Below are 20462 nucleotides of genomic sequence, written 5' to 3' on the forward strand. Positions count from 1 at the left end.
AAGTTACTCATTAAAATACTGCTACTGCTGAAAGAGGTTAGGGGTAGCTCATTCAAGTGTGATGTGGGAGATTTGGGGTCAGCTGGTGGATTGAATTTTCTCCACAAGCATGCAGATTTAGACCTCTGCTTATGGGAGGAAGAATCTTTCTTGACACATTCATTAGAGAAGACCAGACAATGTTAACTGAAAGCACAGTCAGAGAAATAAATTTGCAATGTAAAGTTTATTTAAAAGAAAAAGGAGGAAAAAAAAAGTTTTGGCCAGCCTGTATTTATTCACAACAAATCAAAGCCTAATCTGTAACTAATGTAAAAACCTGGAAAAAGCATTTTTTGTTGTTCAGTGGGGAATTCTGTACAATAACTTGCAAAGTCTCTGTAGCAGTACTGTATTTAGTATAAAACAGCACAAATGGGAGGCAAGGGAAACAAATGTTTTAACCTTTCCTTTCTCTTCCCTAAGCATATTTTTCACATATTACAACTGATGCAAATCTCAACTAAATGGCTGCTTTGGTACCTGCTTTATTTTAAAGCAAGCAAGCAAACAAACAAAAAGACTGTGATGCAGGCAGCAAAGGGATAAACTCTGCTTCTCAGATGTTCCTTCTTGAGGATAGTTAGTTCTCAATCTGTTGTTATGCTGAGATGGATGATTTGATTTATGCCTAGAAAGATTTTCATTTCATTTTTGCTCTGAAACACTGCATTAATTGCTTTGTTCTTTTCAACATAGTTGCTTCACTGACACTTCAGAAATTAATAGTTCTAAACTTCTTGGGGGAAAAAAAAAAACAACCGTGTAGGTAACTACAAAATTGTCATTCCATAATGGAAATAGCTGAGCTTTTACTCAAATCTTGTTATTTCCAGTAAGATGAATGCTTTAACCATACCTCAAGAAGAAGCCATTTTGAACAGTAATGGGAAGCAACTTCAGTCATTACAAGTACTTTATTTCGACTGTGAAAATAGCTGTATGCAGTCCTGAGTGTGAATAATCCCTACTGAATTTCATTCTGTAGACAAGTAAAACCTCAGCTACATCAGCAGCTAAAGAAATGGCCACTTACGAAGGCAGCTTCATCTTTGCCATGCAAAATATAGGTTAAATATGCAAACTATCATGTGCTTTAATCCAGTCAAAGTGGAGTGGCCTGTCAGAGAAAGTACAATGGCAAATGGGTAACCAGTTGAACATGTTATATTTTAATTTGCAGAGACAAAAATGACAAGCAATTTATTTACATAAAACTGTACAAAAGCAAATTAAATTATGTAAATATTTCATAAATAGAGGTGGACTAGCGTTTAATACATTTTGCCATGTTTAGCATAGTTGCGTGCATAGTGACTCATAATAAACAATGATAAATTGTTCTCTGCTTCACTATCAACATCCAAGTTGCAGAACAATAGTCAATGATTAATATTACAAACAGATCGTACCACATTGAATGCAAGTGCTTAAAATTTAGGAAAAAGTTGTCTGAAAGCGTACCCCAGGTAGCTGGTAACTATTGTCTTCTATCTTCTGTGTATGCTCTTCAGTCAGTAATACAGCTTAACTGATGGGCTTTCATCTCTATTGCTATTTCATTTGATTCGTTCCTTGAGGAAACACTGTATATTTATCACCAATGAAAGAAAAGGAAAAATACTTAATTTTTCAAGTCCTTAGAAGTGTTTGGTGGTGGCTGTACTTATGGCAAGTCTTCAGCCATACTTCTTATTTTCCTAGTTGACAACTTCCTAGGGTAGCCTTTCAGTCAATCATTTCAACCCCATTTAAGTTCTTCCCCCACATAAAAATAATGTTTAACACTTTTTTTTATTATTATTATTTTTCCTGAAACTCAGGCAGCAGGCCAGTCAGAAACCATATTGAATAAACATAGTGGATCTGAGATCCAAAATGAGCATTAGATTTTAGACCAAAGCTATTGAATTTTCTAATACATATAAAGTTATATACTAACGCATCAATCTATAAAGGTGCCCTAATGTAAAATACATGCAAAGCTCATTTGAGTTTCCCATGGAAAGAAATAAAAGGATGATTCCTATACTGTACAGCTGAAATGTGATGGCAGCTAAAAGCAATTAAAAAGAAATTACTTGTCAATTTTACTGGCAACATGAACTGCTGACACCTTGCTAAACAACTATAATAGAGACTGATCATTGTTCTCCAGGCAGCAGAATCAAAAAAACAAATGAAGACAATCCCAAACCTCACACAAATATTAAGTTAAAAAAGAAAAAAAAAAAAAAATCTCAAGACATACTTAAACCACAGCCTTGTGTTAATAATGCTTAAGACTGGTCCATTAACTGAGTTTGGCAAAAGGCTTATTTTTAATATATTATTTATAATTTCTCAGAAAATAAACACAGGTAAATATACAGGTTCAAAAAGGTTGGGAATAGCCCCTTATTCCTCAGTGTCCAAACCCAACTACCACTTTACCATAATAACAGGTATAAAAGGCACAGTTGCATATTTTGCATTCACCCTAATTATTTTTTATAGTTTGTTTATTTTTATACAAAAGCACTCTATTTATGGAGTGGCACCAGGTTTAACCTATTTAAAATAAAAAGAAAAATACGAAGACAAAATATATTTGTGTGTCATGCCAGGTCAGAAGAGTAATCAGCATGTTAATAGTGGCTAGTTCTACTAGAATTGTTGTGAATACTTACAGTAGATGGGACTTTAAAAAAAATTCTTTCACACTCATTTTAGTTCTAAGGAGATGCACACAAGTAAAGTATTTAATGACTGTTTTATGTGGTGCAAAAATCAGTGAGTGACTGCTGATCCATTTAATCTGAAGGTCTTCTATGACCTGTATCTATGACCTGTATCATTAGCCTTGTAGACAAAGGGTTTAACGATATATTGAACCAAGCTACCTAATTTTTTTTTGTGTAATATTAAATAAAATCTTATTAAAGGAAATTCTGTTGAACATTTGTTATGCCATTGTGTATTCTGTTGAAACGTGCAAGAAAAATGTGTATACATTACATAAGCATTTTAGAAGCATTTTTAAACAGGTACTTACAGATTATACAAAGCAGTAACTGCTTTATGCAGTCTCATAACAAAGTACTAGTTTGCATCTCTCCATATTACTTAAATAATTAAACTTAAGGATGTTCAATCATTATTAAACTTTAATATTTTCTTTCTAAAATGTGCCCATTCATCATAACTGCTATACACAAACTAATGTTACATGAAGAAAGTAAACTTGAGAAGAATGAAATGGCCAGAAATGGCACATCCCACTACGTGGAGAAGTGAATTCAAAAGATAAATGTGATGAGTTGTATTGATTTAGCAACCTCTACTATAGGCTGTTTAAGATTATTTCTATGCAATTCTTCAAAGCAAGGAACTACCCAAAGCTACATTGTGACTACAATATACTAGAGAGCCATCTAGCCATGCCTTAATGCCAGGTTAAACAGCCAGGGATTTGAATGCTTGTCCCCTTCTCAAGCTGTGTCATTCGATTGTCACTTTTGTCTGAATGTCTGAGCTCAGTTTGTCATTATTACTACAGCATCAGCTACAAAGCAACTGGCTGAAGTTCTGTATGTTTTGTAGCTCTTATTGCACAAAAACCTGTTTCATTTCCTCTTTCTTTCATGAAGCGCTCACCATGAGAATCATTACAGCCCGGAGCTCTTGCATATTGTGGACAGTTTGGATTCCTTTTGACTCATTCTTGACCTACTAGGTGAGTATCATATCACTGTTTATTTTCTACCTAGCCTAAATGTTCTGAGTCTTGACGCTGTTTAGTATTGCACTTCATTCGGCTTTAATGCACTTGTGTTTTAAGAAAAAAATGCATCACATCTTTGACACAATCAAATCAATTGGTAATCTGCAACACTGATGACAAAATACTTGGCAATCATTCCTTGTGCTCTGAAAAGAAGGCTTTGTATTTGACTTGTAATGTTCTCATTACTGTATCATCCCATTATCCACTTCTCCATCTAACCAAGCAGTCTCGTTATAACACAGCCTTCTAGCACTACTATTATTTTTTAATTATGATATCAAAAATTTCCTGGAACTGGCAGTATCATACAGCACTTGCTGCAACATATCATGTCATTTAAGAAAAAAAAAAAAAAAAAAAAAAAGGAAATTTAAAAAATCAGTTCCTTTGGGCATTCAACTGAACCACATTGGAAAAAACATTATGTCAGCTGGGCTTGTGGATTGTGCTGCTGTGCAAACTGTAACTGAAGGTGTGTTATGAGTACATATGTCTTATTTGTGAGTATATTAGTTTTCTATGCCAAGCCCCAATACTTAGCAGTTCCCCTGATCCATAGTGTGATCTTTGGCCTTTTTGTTATTACTATCTTCCCAGCTAGATGTTAGCCTTATCCAAAATAATTATTTAAAGAGTTTATCATTACTATGCTACAGTATATGCGTTACTAATTGTGTTTACATTGAAGTAATCATTACAGAGAACGAGAGAGGAGGAGAGAAAGAGACACAGCAAGAACACATTTGTTCTATGGATAAAACAGAACCAGAGTTCATGATTCATAGGAAAGTATGCCTTGTTTTGGACTGCAGTCTCAGGCTGAACGTATCTCTGTTGCTTCCAGCCTCAGATGAGAGGTGAGAATATTAAAGCTGTGGTCTTCACAAAGTGCCTATTAATGATTATTCTTTTGTATTTATCTCTTTATCTGCATGGTTTCTGAAGGGTTGTCCCTGGTGGGGATCAGCAATATTCAGATGATATGTTTTGAATACATTTTCCCTGACCTGTTACCCTTAACAAGCCAGATGACAATCAAACAAAATGAGTGGCTTAACTCATGCTTCTGCAGAGGGGAAACAACGTTGTGTAGTGTTCTTTTTAATCAAGCTCATTACTATGGGAGGAATTTGCACCATAGATTTAGGAAAATAAAAATCGGTGGGGGGGATTAGACATGCAAGTAACAACATTTTCTACATTGTACAGTATAGTCAGGCAGACAGTATAATTAAATGCCTGCTATGGAGGCAGAAGTGGCAGGCAGAGCTTTTGTCTCTTTGGTGGCCTCCTCTTTTTGTTTCTTATTTTTTGTTAAAATTGTTTTGCTTTTAGGACTTTTACCCCTTTTCTTTCCTATAACATGAAAGAAATTTGTTGCTGCTTTTTAGCCTACAGGTAAACTTCTCTTCTAGTTAGAGTATTGACAGGAGATGGCTTGTATTCCCCTGTCTGTGTGAGGGGAATATCCTCTGGATTGCCTTCTTCTTTTTTGCTGAAACTAGCCGCACTGAAGGTCTCATAGGATGAGGTCAACTTTTTGTTAAGGAGGTTTCTGTTGCGATCACCCATGAGGGAAGCTTCTCCATTGGCCAGCTTTTCCTGACTGCCCCGTTCATCAACAGGCATGAAAGTGGAGAGTTTTGGCTGGCTCTTCTGCTTCCTTTCAGGAGAAGTGCGAACTGGCATCCAGCAGGAGTCCGAGTGGCCATATTCATCACATTCTCGGGTACACTTCCCTGTCAGGGCTACATCTGGCAGAGGCCTTGAATCTGAAAGTAAAATAGAGTTGCCTTTACAAATGAATAATACTGCAATGTCTTCCAGTGACACTGAGAATCCTTAAACACACAATAGGTATTTTTAAAGGTCTTGGTAAGAATGTTGCAATAAGTTCCATGGTAATAGCTTCTTTTACATTGAATGTGCCCAATAGGTCATAAGCATATCAGTATAGTTATTCTGAACCTCGAGAACTGAAAAGTAAAAATGTTGTCAGTTTCTATGGCTGTAAATCAATCTCAAAAGTAAAATCACATTTGACATTAGTTACTGAATGACTTTTGATGTCTAAGTGTCAACCAAGCACTTAATTCTATTCTGCCAATTTCCTTGAAATTATTAAAAATACCTGAGTGGTTTTTTTGTTTGTTTGTTTGTTTGTTTTTTTCAAAGAATGTTTTGAACTTCTGTGAAAGAAACTCTAGGCCCTGGACTCTGCAAATTTTTATGAACATGTTTATTTCCTGGTGTGCGAGCTGTTCTGTTACTGACAATAGGACTCGATTTGCATGTAATCTCCACTTGTATTTCTTAGAACAGGGTGTTAGTACGCGATATGTTATGTGAGTGCTACAATCAATGATTAGTAAAAGCATATTAAAAACTACTTTTGGTTATAAACATAGTCTAATAACATAAACATATCTATATATAGGTAATGTTGTTCTATGTGTTGTGTGTGCATGTGGAGGGGCAGAGAGAATGAGTGCTGCCTGAATGTAATATTTTATATCTGACATGCTGTGTTAAAAGTTGTCTTGTTCTAGATCGCTTTATCTCAGTTTTCTACCTATTGTAGTCATAAAATCTTTCTCTGAAAAACAGCAAAATTCATAGGACTGCAGGGCTGACTCCTACTAGATACACAGAGGGTTTTTAATATTCCTGTTTTGATACCTGCATTATAATTTAGAAAGCCACCTCCTCTGTTTTAATGACTGGTAAGATTCTGAATGTTGTTTCTTTTTTTTTTTTTTTCCCCCAGTTTATTTATGGTCTATAAGAAATAAGCAGAGTTGCCTACAAAGCAACAAGATTGATATTCATATAGTTATGCCTTGCAAGAGAGATCTTGACAAATTCGAGAGCTAGGCGATCACCAACTGTATGAAGTTTAAAAGTGATGGATTCTGCATCTGGGATGGGGCAACGTTAGATCCACGTATAAACTGGGGGGTCAGCCCTGCAAGAAGGGATTGGGGGATTTGGTTGACAGAAGGTTGATTACGAGTCAACAGTGTGCTCTGGCAACCAAGAGGGCCAAGTGTATCCTGTATATCAAGCATGGCATTGCTAGCTGGTCGAGGGAAGGGATTGTCCTGCTCTGCTCTGTGCTGGTGAGGTCTCACCTCGAGTACTGTGTGCAGTTTTGGGTGCCAAATTTAATTAGGACATAAAACTATTGGAGAGTATCCAAAGAAGGGCTACAAAGACGGTATAGAGTCTAGAGTCTAGACCCAGCAAAAAAGACCACTCCTGAAGTTTATTTATATTAAAAAATAATAATAATAATCCTTTGCTTAAAATATTTTAGTTAAAAATATTTACAATAGATGCTTGCAGAGAAATCATTTTATTTCAGCATCTGCAGATTTAATGGTGATAAAAATGCAAAAGCACTTTAAAGTTAGATTTACATTCATCTCTTCCCGATTTTTCTGTGCATTTAACTATTCCTTTATTAGTAATTTGTTGCAGTATTATAAAGGGCTAAAGTTGCGCCAGAGGTGTTTTAGGTTGGATATTAGGAAAAACTTCTTTACTGAGAGGGTTGTAAGGCATTGGAATGGGCTGCCCAGGGAAGCGGTGGAGTCACCATCCCTGGAGGTCTTTAAAAGACGTTTAGATGTTGAACTTAGTGATATGGTTTAGTGGAGGACTTGTTAGTGTTAGGTCAGAGGTTGGATTTGATGATTTTGAGGTCTCTTCCAACCTAGACAATTCTGTGATTCTGTGAATGTGTATTAATTTTCATTAAGAGTTGAAAATATTTCTATAGCATACCAAACACTGAACAATATTTTTTATTGCAATATGTCACTGACTTCAACAAGGAAACCAGCACTGACATTTTCATAACTGAGCAACTTGAGTAACTGTAGCTGAGACGTGTAAGGCTGGGAAAAGGGAAACAAGGGATTTTTTTTCTTTTTCCAGCTGTACTTTTCAAGACTTCTGCAGTTAGATTCAGCCACAACTACCATATTTTTTCAATGAAGAATGCAAAGACTATGGACAATTATCAGCCTATTGGTTTTTAGACATCTGTGTTCTAGAGAACTACACAAAAGACAGTGACTCTATCAGGAATATTCTCTATTATTTGTCAGTAAAACCTAGTATTATTCTGGCACACCCTAAAGGTAAGATACATAATTAACTGCTGAACTGCACCTTATGTGCTTTAATTTTTAAACAGGAATACCCTCCTGATATTTTAAAAAGAGGGCATAACCACTTCCCATCTAAATCTCAATAAGAGATAATCTCACTTTCTTTCTGAAAAATGACCATTAAACATTAGGCTTGCTACTACTGTTTAAATTATTACTCTGACAGAATATTAGCAAATACTGAACAAGAAAATTGTTTGATCTTTATTTAAAACATGGGAGTACGTGTTTATTGAAAAATGTTGTTGATTTTTTTTCTTTTATTAGTACTATTATATTTTTATTTTTACTTTTTAGATTGAAACTGTTAATGTCTTATATATTTTAGGGTTCCTTTTTAGTGCAAGCAGGTCTTAAGCCAGCATCACTCAGGTTCTGCGCTAGTCGAATCACATACCTGAAAAATTACCATTTTGCATTGTAGTTTATTATTCATATTCATTCTGGACAAATGTAGAGTCCCTTATTTGTAAAGCATGAGACTTTCTGTGCAATTCAGCTTTACAGTGATATTTATCAAGCAAAACCTCTAAGTCTGAATGAGTGTGGCTCATTCACCCTGTTGGGTTTTGTGATAAAGCCCATCTGCATACCTACAAAGGAGCTCAGAAAGAAACTGGCAGCAGGGGGAACCCAAATAATACCCTGCCAGGCTGATCCCAGGCTCCTCGCAGGGGCCACTGCCTAAGGCTTAATGGAGCACAGGGATGTACAGTGGCAGATGGGAACCCAAATCAATGACTCGAGCAACAGCCACAGCTCCTGGGTCTGTCCCATCAGCCCTGTTGTCCAGGCATGGAACCAATGGCCATGAGTCATCAGCAGCTGCTCTCAAGATCACCTTTTACTCTATGGGGGGTTGTTGCCTAGGTAACATGTAGGAGATGTTACAGAATGCAGGGGAAAAGCAGTTTGGGATTGCACTCGACTTAACTATGGGATGTCTAGGGGAGAAAGAACAAGAGTGGAAAAAGAGGCATAAATATGTATACACATAAATAAACATATAGGTACACAATCCAAAAATATAAAAATAATTATATACATGTATACAATCCAACTATATATATACATTGTATAGTGTGTATATATATTGTTTGTGTATATATCTCATATATACATTCATGTTATATGTACATATTACATATATGTACACACACTAGTGGACTTCCATGCTGTCCAGACAGAGAGGGGAGCAGGATGAGGCCTTTGGTGCTGCCTGTGTTTGAGTTGCTCCGTATGTCTGTGATCTGCCAGCTGTGTCTGTATGTGGTATATACTTGTGCTCTGTGCACATGCCTGCTAGGAACGTATCTTCAGTTTTGCTACTGGTTGGACCTGGGGATGTGGCAGCAGACTTGCCTCCCATGGGCTGTTGGATCCAGTGAGATATATATTCCTCCAATACACCCTACAGTTAGTATTTGGCACATACAGTTAATGTAGTCTTCTACTCCATTGCTCTCTTGCAACTGTATTAAGAACTAAAATCAGGATAGCGTTTAAACATAGATTTAATCTAACATGCATATGAAGCCTGTTGCATTTAACCATTCTTCTGTTTGAAAGATGGACATAACATCAGCATTTGGTGGGGAGGTGTGGGGAAGGAGAGAATATTTTCTGTCTGCATTATGTTAGAAGATGGGTTAAGCAGGCATTGCTTTCATGCCTAAACTATTTAAAATACCTAAACTAGTCTGTTAAGGACTAGGGTATCTCTTATACACTGCAGTACTGCAGTAGATAACAGATTTAACTTTCATTCTGAATAAACAAGCACACAGCTTTAGCCGCAAAGTAATTAAATGTACTTTTGCTAATCCTCTGAACAGATTGACCCTCTTTTGCATAGTGACTGTAAGCTCCTTTTTTCACATTATCTAGCCTATAGAGTCATGAACAATCTCTGAGGTTGAGAAAAACAAACAAAAAAAAAAAACAACACACGTTACTCCTTTTTTCTTCTAGAATAAGTTTTGTCCAAACATATTTCTAAGTAACATGATTTTTTAAGTACTAATCATTTTAAAAGTTAAACACTTAAGTAGCAACTACCCTGCTAGCTGACAAACCTAATGGAACGAGACACAGCAAAGAATTTGTCATCACAGTCAGCAAATCATCAAGGAAGAGTGTAACAGATTTCTACCACAGTTATATATCTGGAAACTGGCTCAAATAAGTGCTTAAAATGCCAGTTATTAACAAACAAATTTTATCACAGTGCTTATTAGTGAGAAAGTAAACCTGGAGGGATGGTATTTCTTGTCATATAGAAATGTGTAGATTTTGAATTTAGATTTTAACTGTTTATACATAGAAAACTTTATGCAGAAAGTGCTTAAATTTGAGTAATCTTCTGAGATACAGTGGAACATGCCATCTAAGCTATTTTCAAACATCCTCTCATGGAGGCTCTACTCCAGAGTTTGGTATTGCTTAATTTTTTTCAAAAACATTGTAAATCCATTCCCAAAAAGCAGATATTTAGACAAGTGCTTTGGTGTACACGTTAGTGGTAGACTTAAAAAGCGAGTATTTAGAGAGCAATTTTCACTTTCAACTGCTCAGACTTCAGCTTAAAAAAAAAAAAAAAAAAAAAAAAGAATACTAATTTACAAATTTACAGAGTCCCACACGGAAGGACCACTATCTAATTTCTCACTGCATTCCATATAAGCTTGCACCACCAATTTGCAGAGTTAATTGATAGCTATCATTTAAAGATAAAATTGATCACTGATCCAACAAATCATTAATTTCTGCGATTTTTTTCCATAAAACCCTGTACAAAAGCTTACAAATGAATGGGGTTGTTTATATGTATGATCACGTTTCTATTGATTGTAGCTGGCTGCTGCTTTAGTGCTGGAAGGATTGCTTGTTATCAAAATAAGGAAGGCACCTAGTATGGCAATGCAGAGAGAAGAAATGTGAGGATTATATTTAGTTTAACCCCCCAAAATTTAACAACTACAATATTCACCCAATCAGTTTTCCATTATTATTTTCTCTCTTCCCATTCCTTACCAAAGAAGGTCAATATATGTGGACAAGGACAAACTATTATGAAATAAGTCAACAAATACATATTAGAAATGATGTGATGTTACGTACACTTATATACACTGCAGAAATATAATCAAGGTTGCACACTCACTCTGGCTCATCTTTTAGAACAGCCCATTCTTGCATGATATATTTTAGAGACATCCACTTTTTGCAATTAGTCCTAATGTATCCCAGCATACACAGTATTTTGGAGGAAGCTGCAATAGGCTTTTAATTTACTCATATTTTGTAAACCACGAAGCCTATAGGCTTTAGAATTAATTAGTCAAAAGCCCTCTTCCATTTATTGACCATGGAGATAAAAATCACTCAGGAACAATACTGACTCCATATCTGGATACATACAACTTGAACATTCCCAGCAAGAAGAACTCTGCACCAAGAAAGCATTCCTAGTTGTACACCTTTTCCAGAGCATGTGACTGAAAAAACTCATGCAAAACTACAGCAGTAGTACACTACTACTTTAAGCATGCATTGGTCCGTATGATTTGAAGAGTCACTGGTAGATGGAGTGCTGAATAGTATCTATTACAAATCAATGACTACATGCAGATTTTGCTGCCATTCCCCACTGATGGGACCATAATACCTCTGCATGCATTATTGAGGGTCTGTAAAGAACACCTGTGCCACGGTTACAGAATACGGTGAAAAAAGAACAGGCATAGCTACTGTCTCATGGTAGTGATGGAGACTGTGGCTTGGATGAACCAGTTTTCACCCTATGTTTTGGGGCACTCTGTACACAAATATACTACATTCAGAGAACCATCCAAAAATCAAGTGGAACACCACTAAGTCTATGTAATTACACAGGAATCCATTTACATAGCTTTTATATTAAATGGCTGTCTGTTTTATGAGCTGTGTGATTGGAGACACAACAGAGCTCTTAAAGCATAACAAGTATTGACTACATGATCAGAGAACAATAATGCAGAAAACAGCTGAGAGGGTGTGTATTGAAGAAATTCACTGTTCAAGAGAAAAAACAAAACAAAACAACAACAACAACAACAACAACAGCAAACTGAGCTACAGTGATACAGAGCTACAGCAGTACTGTCTTTGAAATTCCTGCCTCCTAATTGTGGTAATTCAGGAACTGCACCCTGTTAGTGCTGTGGCATATTCTTACATGCCAAGATACTATTAAAACACTTAAACACGTTTGAAGGCATCACTAGCTTCTGTCTCTGCACCTTAGGCTAAATACAGTTAAATACCAATTGAACATATCTCAAGAAGCATTTAGGGCCCCAAGGCTTGGACCGCTGTCATTCTGAATGTGGCATTATCATGTACTGCAGAGACAGTGGATGCCATCTCTAAAGCAGTCCTATTGAATAAAGTCAAATACAAATCCACTGTTTGAGACACGCCAAACTGCACTGAAGTAATTATTTCAATCTGAAAGCAATTAATATATTAATTTCATTCTGAAATGCTTTTCAATGCTTAAGAAATAATATTTCAGAGTACAGAAAGGCTCATATGTACGACTGATTAATATTGTGAGAGAAGGTACAACAGAAGGATATACAGTAATGAATTCTGAACATTTTTATTCTTTTTCTATGCAAGGAAAAATGGAACACAGAATGAAAGAGAGAAATTTAAATACTTTACTTGAAAAGTAGTATCCCTTACACAATTCTTTAGTATCCCTTACACAGTTCCTAAGACCAGCAAGACTCACTGCTGTATTATGTCAAAAGTCCAATCACTTAGCTGTTTTCAAGGTATTCCATAGTGGGATTTTCAAAGCAAATATTAAATGCTACATAGTCCTTTACTGGTAAAACAAATTTAAATAAATAAATACATAAGACAACAGAAATAGGTAACTGATTCTTTAACATTTGTAAAAAGTTTGCATTAGATGAATGAGAGTGAACTATCCAGAAGACAAGGCAGATGAGGGAGTAAACAGCACTTTGTCATGTACCTAAAAGGCTATAGTAAAGCAAGTGGGAACAGTTTGTTTTGCATGTCCACAGTAGAAACAACCAAAAATAATGTTTTGATTGCAGCAACGACAAACCAGATTAGAAATCAGAAAACAGCTTTGAGGATAAATATAGTAATGGAATATTATAGACTCTCTACCACCAGGAAAGTTTTAAGAACGGCTAGACAAATGTCTCCCAAAGGTAGCATAAACTTAGCTAATCCTACCTTGGGAAAGGAAGGATGCACTAAATGACCTCTAGAAGTTCCCTTCAGCTCTGCAATTCTGCTAATGTGATTACTAACATTTATGCACTTTGGCCTCAGCCCAGTCCTTAACTGTTCCTGTATTAAGATTCTTGACTTATTTGGTAATAAATCAGCCTTAGAAGTTCAGCTTCTGTTAAGCTAAAAGTCCATTTTTGCATGACATCCTCCTTAAAATTTTAAATTAATAGGATTACAAACTGAAAACAAAACTGTCTTACCATTTTAGATATGAGTTAATCAAATGAATACAGAAACAAAAAAACTAGTAATGTGAAAAAAAAGGCACTCTCAAGGCCCAACATGATAACCTAATAATTTGTCATACCTTCTTGCCTAAATCCCAACACACCAATTCCATTTGAAAGTTTAATCAGAAAATTAAGGACTGAATTTTGCTTCCACCTGTAGTGGTACAAACCAAATAGCATGCCACTGAAGCCTATTAAAACTGAAACTGGTGTAAAGGAGACTCTCTGTAAAGCAGAACATTTCAAGATTGTTTACTTCTTACATGAAATTTTGGTTTTGTTTATCTGCCTCTGTTTTATAGATGAACAGTCCAATGGGTGAAAGCAGGCATAAGATTTAGATGTTTTTTGTTTAACTAAACAGACTATACTAGAATTTATAGCTATTTAACGTGACTCTGACATCTATCCAAAGAAATATTACCCAAGCCATAAAAATACTGGCTTGAATTCCAGTTATTTCTATCACACTTGCTTCCAGTGGGTTAACATACAATGTTCTTTAGCAGTTCCTCTAATAGAATGACTCCAGAAAAAAAATTCTGACCTAAGTTAATGTTTGTACCAGCTCTGTAGTACTGCATCCGTGACCTTCAATGACTACCAATATTTCAAAATTGACATAAAAGATTGTTCACATGAAAGACACTGCATCTGTCACATTTTTTTTCTTCTTTTTAAAATAAATAAAAAACAACAAGAACCAGTTTGTTCTCTTACAGACCCAAGTGATATTAATCAGTTGGTTGTCAGTGTAGAACCATAATATAGGTTGTATACAGTGTTATGTTTAAGTGAAATCTAATTCAAAGGACTTAATTCTACACAAATGCTAATTTTAAACTTTGATTACATTATAATATAAGAGGAAGCATACCAGAAGCACATAGCTTTCTCTCACTGAAGTTCTTTTTATCTTCTAGTTAAGACTTTGTTACTTCATTTTAGTTCAGAAGACCAATAGAATATGTAAAACGAGAACTAAGAAGTACCAGCTTCCATGTACTGAATATACCACTATGAGCTTAAATTCCCTAGATTTTAATTTTCTTGACTTAAATGAAATTGTTACAAACCTCGTAATCCCATTAAATCCTTTGATGGTCCGATTTACTTCTATCAGTGAAATGGCAACATATCTTTCAGGAAAAATAGGATTTAGCATGGCTTCCTGAAGTAGCACAGACATTAAGATGTAGGACACATTTAAGCTGTCTAATTGTTCTGCCAATCTGATGCTGAAGTATTAATCTGTCACTGTGTCAAATTACATACCTTTAGTTTTTTCAGTAAAATGTGTCAGTGCTTAACAAACTCTGAGATGAAGCAATTCATGGAGCAATTAGAATGTCAGTTCTCCTAAAGACGACTTGAGAAAAGTCTGAATCAGTGCTCAAAGTCAACATAATTTCTTTGATACTCATAGCAAAGTGATGGGACTGCAGGAGCTCCAAAGGAACAGAGTAGCTAGCAGCCATTATTAGCTCATCTCAGCTGTATACTGTGCCACCCCTTTATTTTATTTATTGTTATTAAGTATTTCATACTTCACTGTACATTCAAACCCCACACACATGGATGCATAACTGTTTATGCATAACCAACAGGGCCAAAAAAAGGCAAAATGGAGTCACTTGTGACTATGGACTCAAATTAAAATAAGGTTCTTGTTGAATGTTGCTGTGTTTAAGAATTGACTTTAAGAGAAAACAGTTTTCTCTCTTTTACGTCTTTCAATCAGTTATCTTTTTCTTACCTAGTTCTTCTGCCACAAGGTACTAACTTTAACTTTTTATCTTGATACAGAATAAAATGTTATATAATAATCTATATTAAATATTAGTAATTCTTTCAGGAAAAATGGAATGAATCCTGTTCTCCAGAAGTTTTCTGTATGACCTGTATGTTTTGTTATATCGTAGAACCTTATGGTTAAACTTAAACAGTAAATGTAAAGTGTGCTGAAAATCTTTTAGTTTATATTGCATTATTTTCAAGTGGGGGGAAGAGTGACGAAGAGGCTGAAATTTAAGAAAGTTCCCCATGCTCTGCATGCAAACACTCCTGTAAATAATGTAGAGGTCAATATGGAGCAGAAACAAACATCTTAACTACTGGTCTTTTCAGTAACTGTCATGAAGAAGTTGTGGTGTAAAATGAAAAACAGTAGTCACAGAAAGCTTCATATAGACTTTTATGTCACAGCAAAGAAACCTTATCCACACAAAGGATTAAAAAAAACAGTCATCCGTTTATGCCATACATGTTTCTCTCACAAATACACAAATAAATCATAATTTTACACACTTAATAATCCTAGGAAGAGCTGGGACAAAACCAACTTCAATTGAATTGGAAAGTACAAGAATGCATTTTCAATACAGGCAGGTCTATATGATGCATGGTCTACATGAATGCTAAAAATAGTAATTAAAACAATTTAACAACATTGCGTTAATGTACATTTTTCTGTTTGTCTAAAGTCTTCAGGAGGATTCCTGAAGAAATTGATTAAATTTTATAATATGTACTGTTCATCTTCATTAATCATGAAGCACAGCATGAATATAAAGTCATGCAACTCAGATGTAAATGCTAATATTTTCACCTGTCACATAAAAATGAAATATTTTACTGATTATCTAGTTATGGAGTCATTTCTTTTACTCCATTCCAGTGGCCTGGGCCAGTGTCATTCTGTTCTTCAGACCACTTACTTTATAACCCTCAATTTTTTCCTAAGAATGGGTAGAATCTATTCTTAATTATTGTCCACCTAAATAAAACAACATATATATGTATATATAAATATATGTATATATATATATTACTGATTCTTTCTCACTGAGATGATGCAAGGGAGAGGGAGTGGGTTTTTTTTTGTTTGTTTGTTTGTTTTGTTTAATAGCAAGCACATGGAAAATGTCTTCACACTTCAAAAAAATCGAGAGACAAATAGATAAAGATAATGAATCTCCCAGCGTGATTCATGTCCTGCTCAAAGGGATTTTTTTTATTGATTTTTTCAGCTGTGTGTGCAGATTACAGCTAGTGAATTAATTACAAACATCAGCTTAGAATGGTTACGAATTTATGACAGCTTCATCTGGGTTATAGTCCATTAGTAATTAAGCATAGCAGTAATTCACCTTGTGCATGCACAGTAGGCTAGACTGTAATCGTACACATGCATCATAAGGACGTTATACAAAAAGATTAGAGAGAAGTATCACTGTTTATTTCACTATAGAATGTAAAAGTATAACATATATTTATTTGGATTATTAAGGTAATTGAAAGAATGGAAAAAAGTCTGAATGAGACAAAACAGAGAAGAAAAAATGAAGTTTTACTTGCAAACGTAGTTCTAAGGCTGTCAGAAATAGTAATTTCAACTTTTTTTTGTGGGAGTGGGAATTTATTGTAGCCAAACCTATGTATCATAGGTTTCTGGCCCCTGGTCTTGACCTTGAGTATCCTGTAGAGTTTAATTCACTCATCAGTTATAGGAGGTAAGGTAAAAATCTTAAATTATAAGTGGAACTGCGCTGATAAACTGTGGTATCCAAGTCAACATTTTAGGGAAGAGCTATCTCTTATTCCTGAGATGAAGATGCTGGGTTTTTGGCTGCTCCACCAGCTAATAGGTAAGATTTTCTTCAGACTTCCTAAGCCACTTACTTGCATGGACAATTGAGCGCATCCATTTACATGTCTCTTGAGATATTTCTCTACAACGTGAGATATTTCCTAGCCTAGTAAAGAAAGAATCTCAAGTGTCAGAAGCGACTGGAATACTTTTTAGTGAATCCATTCTCTTGGTTTAAGACAATTTAATATTGCAATTGAAACTCTCATTTCTGCTGAGCTACCCAATGTCAGCTGTAGTGGTCAAAATCATTTAGTAACTGCTGGAGTATTCTGACAAGCTGAACAAAACATGGAAATCTAATGGTTAAGGTGTCAATTACAGGAGATGGGCAGAACACAAAAAATTAGAAGATGTAAACAAATTTACCAAACTGAATAAGACTGGTATACACAATCTGCAGATCTTATTTGACTTGATGGACAATTACTGTAAATGGGAAAGGAACAAACTGTATTTTGGTGATTATTTCAGGCAAGTTTTTAGTAAATGAATTAACTGACTTTTATGAAGCTGCCTCCTATTGCCCCCACAATGACAAGAAGCACAAAAACATATCATGGCTCACACAGTACATATGCTGTGCAGGCATCTTGTTTCCAGGTGATTCAGAACATAGTTTCACCAAACGAAAATATTCAGGGGAAAAAAAAATAATAAAAAAAAATTCACTGCACAGTATCTTTATCTCTGGCTCCTTTCCAAGATCACAAGAGAGATGCCAGTTGGGACTGTAGTTATTGTGAATGTAAAGCATTGTGCAGTATTGCTTTTTTCTTTTTTTTTTTTTTCATATAATAGATTAAATATCAGATGATACAAATGTCTTTTACTTAGGTCAACTTTGAAGTTGCAACCTGAGGCAAAAAATTCTGTGTCCAAACATCAATCACTTGAATAATTGTCAGAGGATGGAATTATTCCAGGAGAATTATTAAAAAGAATGGAATTCTCCCAAGTCCTAGCAGAAACCGATCGCCATACAGTGAGCTGATGACCATATTTCATGTTCCTTTGTAAAGAAAGCACCTCTGAATTTTAGCCAGTAAATTAGGCCTAGACTAAGCACAGTAAATAAACTCAAAGGCCCCAGCAGTGGATACCTGTGATTAGTTTATGAAACTTACACTTCAAGTTTGTTAATTTAATTGGACTGATGGCCTGTATCTGTATTGCCACACACAGTTTTATTCTTTTTTAAAAAACTAGATGAGTAGCTGGCTAGTTAAAAAGTATCTGTATACTTTTGAGGGATAATGATAGGAAAGAATTGTAATAACTAATGTTCCCTCAAAACTTTTGACAAAAAGCATTTATCAACATTAAAATTAATAGATTTTACTCTTCTGTGTGAATATATTTTGAGAATTCTCGTTTTTATTGGACTGTTTATGTATACTCTCAAGTTCCTTTCCCATCAGATATGTGAAAACTCAATATGTTGCAGTGTAATAAACAACTAAACAAACTCTCAGTGCATACTGTACCCTACCACAGATATGACCTACAAATACATGTCTTCAGTTGTTAAACTTTTTTTTTTTTTTTTGTGCATCTGCAGCGTATTTTATGAGGTTTTCTCTGTTTCTGTTTGCTGTGCTTGCTTTGTGATGCTTTTAGTCATCAACAGTAGATGAGGTACAGAAAGAGGTCAAAATTGACAGCAAAAATGAATCAGGACTTCTCATGCCAATGAAATAATGAAAAACAGCACTGTTCTTACAGCAACAATAATGAATATAAATAGACAAAAGGCTACTGGGAGAAAGAGCATAAGGCATCCATTTCAAGAAAACGTCTTTTCCTGCCATCACAGATAGCTATGTGAACTGGCTAAATTAGGATGCCCTTTAAAGAATTTTCATGCTTCAAGAAATGTCTGTGAAAGACAGGTCTCCCTTATTTTCCTTTAAGGGATCAGACTTAATAGGCTGAATTTTATTCATATTTTCTACACCTTTATTTCTCATGCCAATCATTCCCAGATAAAATGAAAAAGTCTGTTATCTCATCTTTGACAAAGTTCAACACTATGAACGTTCTCTTCCCACCCTCCCAATTCCCCAGAATTTTATTGTCTCAAGCACTCAAGCACACATATCCATATCTCTTTACAGATAACATTAGAGGAGTGCAAGTACTGGCCAAATAATTGTCAAAGGATAATAAAGATTTGCACAACTCTTCTATCTATTTCAAAACCAAATCCCTAAGTAAAATAAGTATAAATCCCTAAGTACAAATCTGCATCAAAGTCATTTACTGGAATAGCTGTGTATATCTGATTTGCTTCTTATGTAAAAGGCTGGACAATTCATCCAAAAAAAAGATTAAAGAAACAAGTTTCTTTGCTTTTATGAATGATATCACGTTCTAAAACCGTAAGTCTAAAAGTCATTGGAGAGATACCATACCAATTAAATTCCAAAAGTTTATATGATTTTTGTCTGTCATTAAGTGATTCCATGGATTTAATATATTTTACACATTTGCTCAAAAGTAAGTAGAGAAGTATCTTTCTTCTAGTCAATACTGTTTGAAAATAACTATATCTTCTTCTGGAATAAGAAAATAGCAATCTGTTACAATACTTAGGAACCTTATAATACTGTAAGAATAATTCTTGTTAATTTATAATATATTTCACAGAATTGTCTAGGTTGGAAGAGACCTCAAGATCATCGAGTCCAACCTCTGACCTAACGCTAACAAGCCCTCCACTAAAACATATCGCTAAGTTCAACATCTAAACGTCTTTTAAAGACCTCCAGGGATGGTGACTCCACCACTTCCCTGGACAGCCCATTCCAATGCCTCACAACCCTCTCAGTAAAGAAGTTCTTCCTAATATCCAACCTAAAACACCCCTGGTGCAACTTTAGCCCATTCCCCCACGTCCTATCACCAGGCATGTGGGAGAATAGACCAACCCCCACCTTGCTACAGCCTCCTCTAATGTACTTATAAAAGAGCGATAAGGTCACCCCTGAGCCTCCTCTTCTCCAGGCTGAACAAACCCAGATCCCTCAGCAGCTCCTCATAGGACTTGTTCTCCAGACCCCTCACCAGCTTCATCACCCTTCTCTGGACTCTTTTGAGCACCTCGATGTCCTTCTTGTAGCGAGGGGCCCAAAACTGAATGCAGTACTCGAGGTGTAGCCTCACAAGAGACAAGTACAGGGGGACGATCACTTCCCTAGACCTGCTGGCCACACTGTTTCTTATGCAAGCCAGGATGCTGTTGGCCTTCTTGGCCACCTGAGCACACTGCTGGCTCATATTCAGCC

At 35.6% G+C, this 20462-nt stretch overlaps 1 protein-coding gene and 1 long non-coding RNA gene across 5 annotated transcripts in view; one reads left to right on the plus strand and one right to left on the minus strand.

The window, feature by feature from the left end:
• Positions 1-1188: 1188 nt before the first annotated feature.
• PCDH7 (protocadherin 7) overlaps positions 1189-20462 on the minus strand; it is a 290144-nt gene continuing 270870 nt past the window's right edge. For 2 of the 4 annotated variants that reach the window (XM_072037712.1, XM_072037711.1), the window contains exon 3: positions 1189-5577. In XM_072037712.1, the coding sequence (XP_071893813.1) occupies positions 5198-5577 (380 nt within the window). In that variant the 3' untranslated portion in view covers positions 1189-5197. The remainder of the gene's footprint in view (positions 5578-20462) is intronic. The other 2 variants (XM_072037719.1, XM_072037713.1) reach the window with 2 other exon arrangements.
• On the plus strand, positions 4525-5954 carry LOC119716707 (uncharacterized). Its single transcript, XR_005265173.2, has 2 exons — positions 4525-4662; positions 5431-5954. It is a non-coding gene; the product is annotated as an uncharacterized lncRNA (long non-coding RNA).

The sequence above is a fragment of the Anas platyrhynchos genome, chromosome 4, assembly GCF_047663525.1.
Source record: "Anas platyrhynchos isolate ZD024472 breed Pekin duck chromosome 4, IASCAAS_PekinDuck_T2T, whole genome shotgun sequence".
In the NCBI taxonomy this organism is placed as follows: domain Eukaryota; kingdom Metazoa; phylum Chordata; class Aves; order Anseriformes; family Anatidae; genus Anas; species Anas platyrhynchos.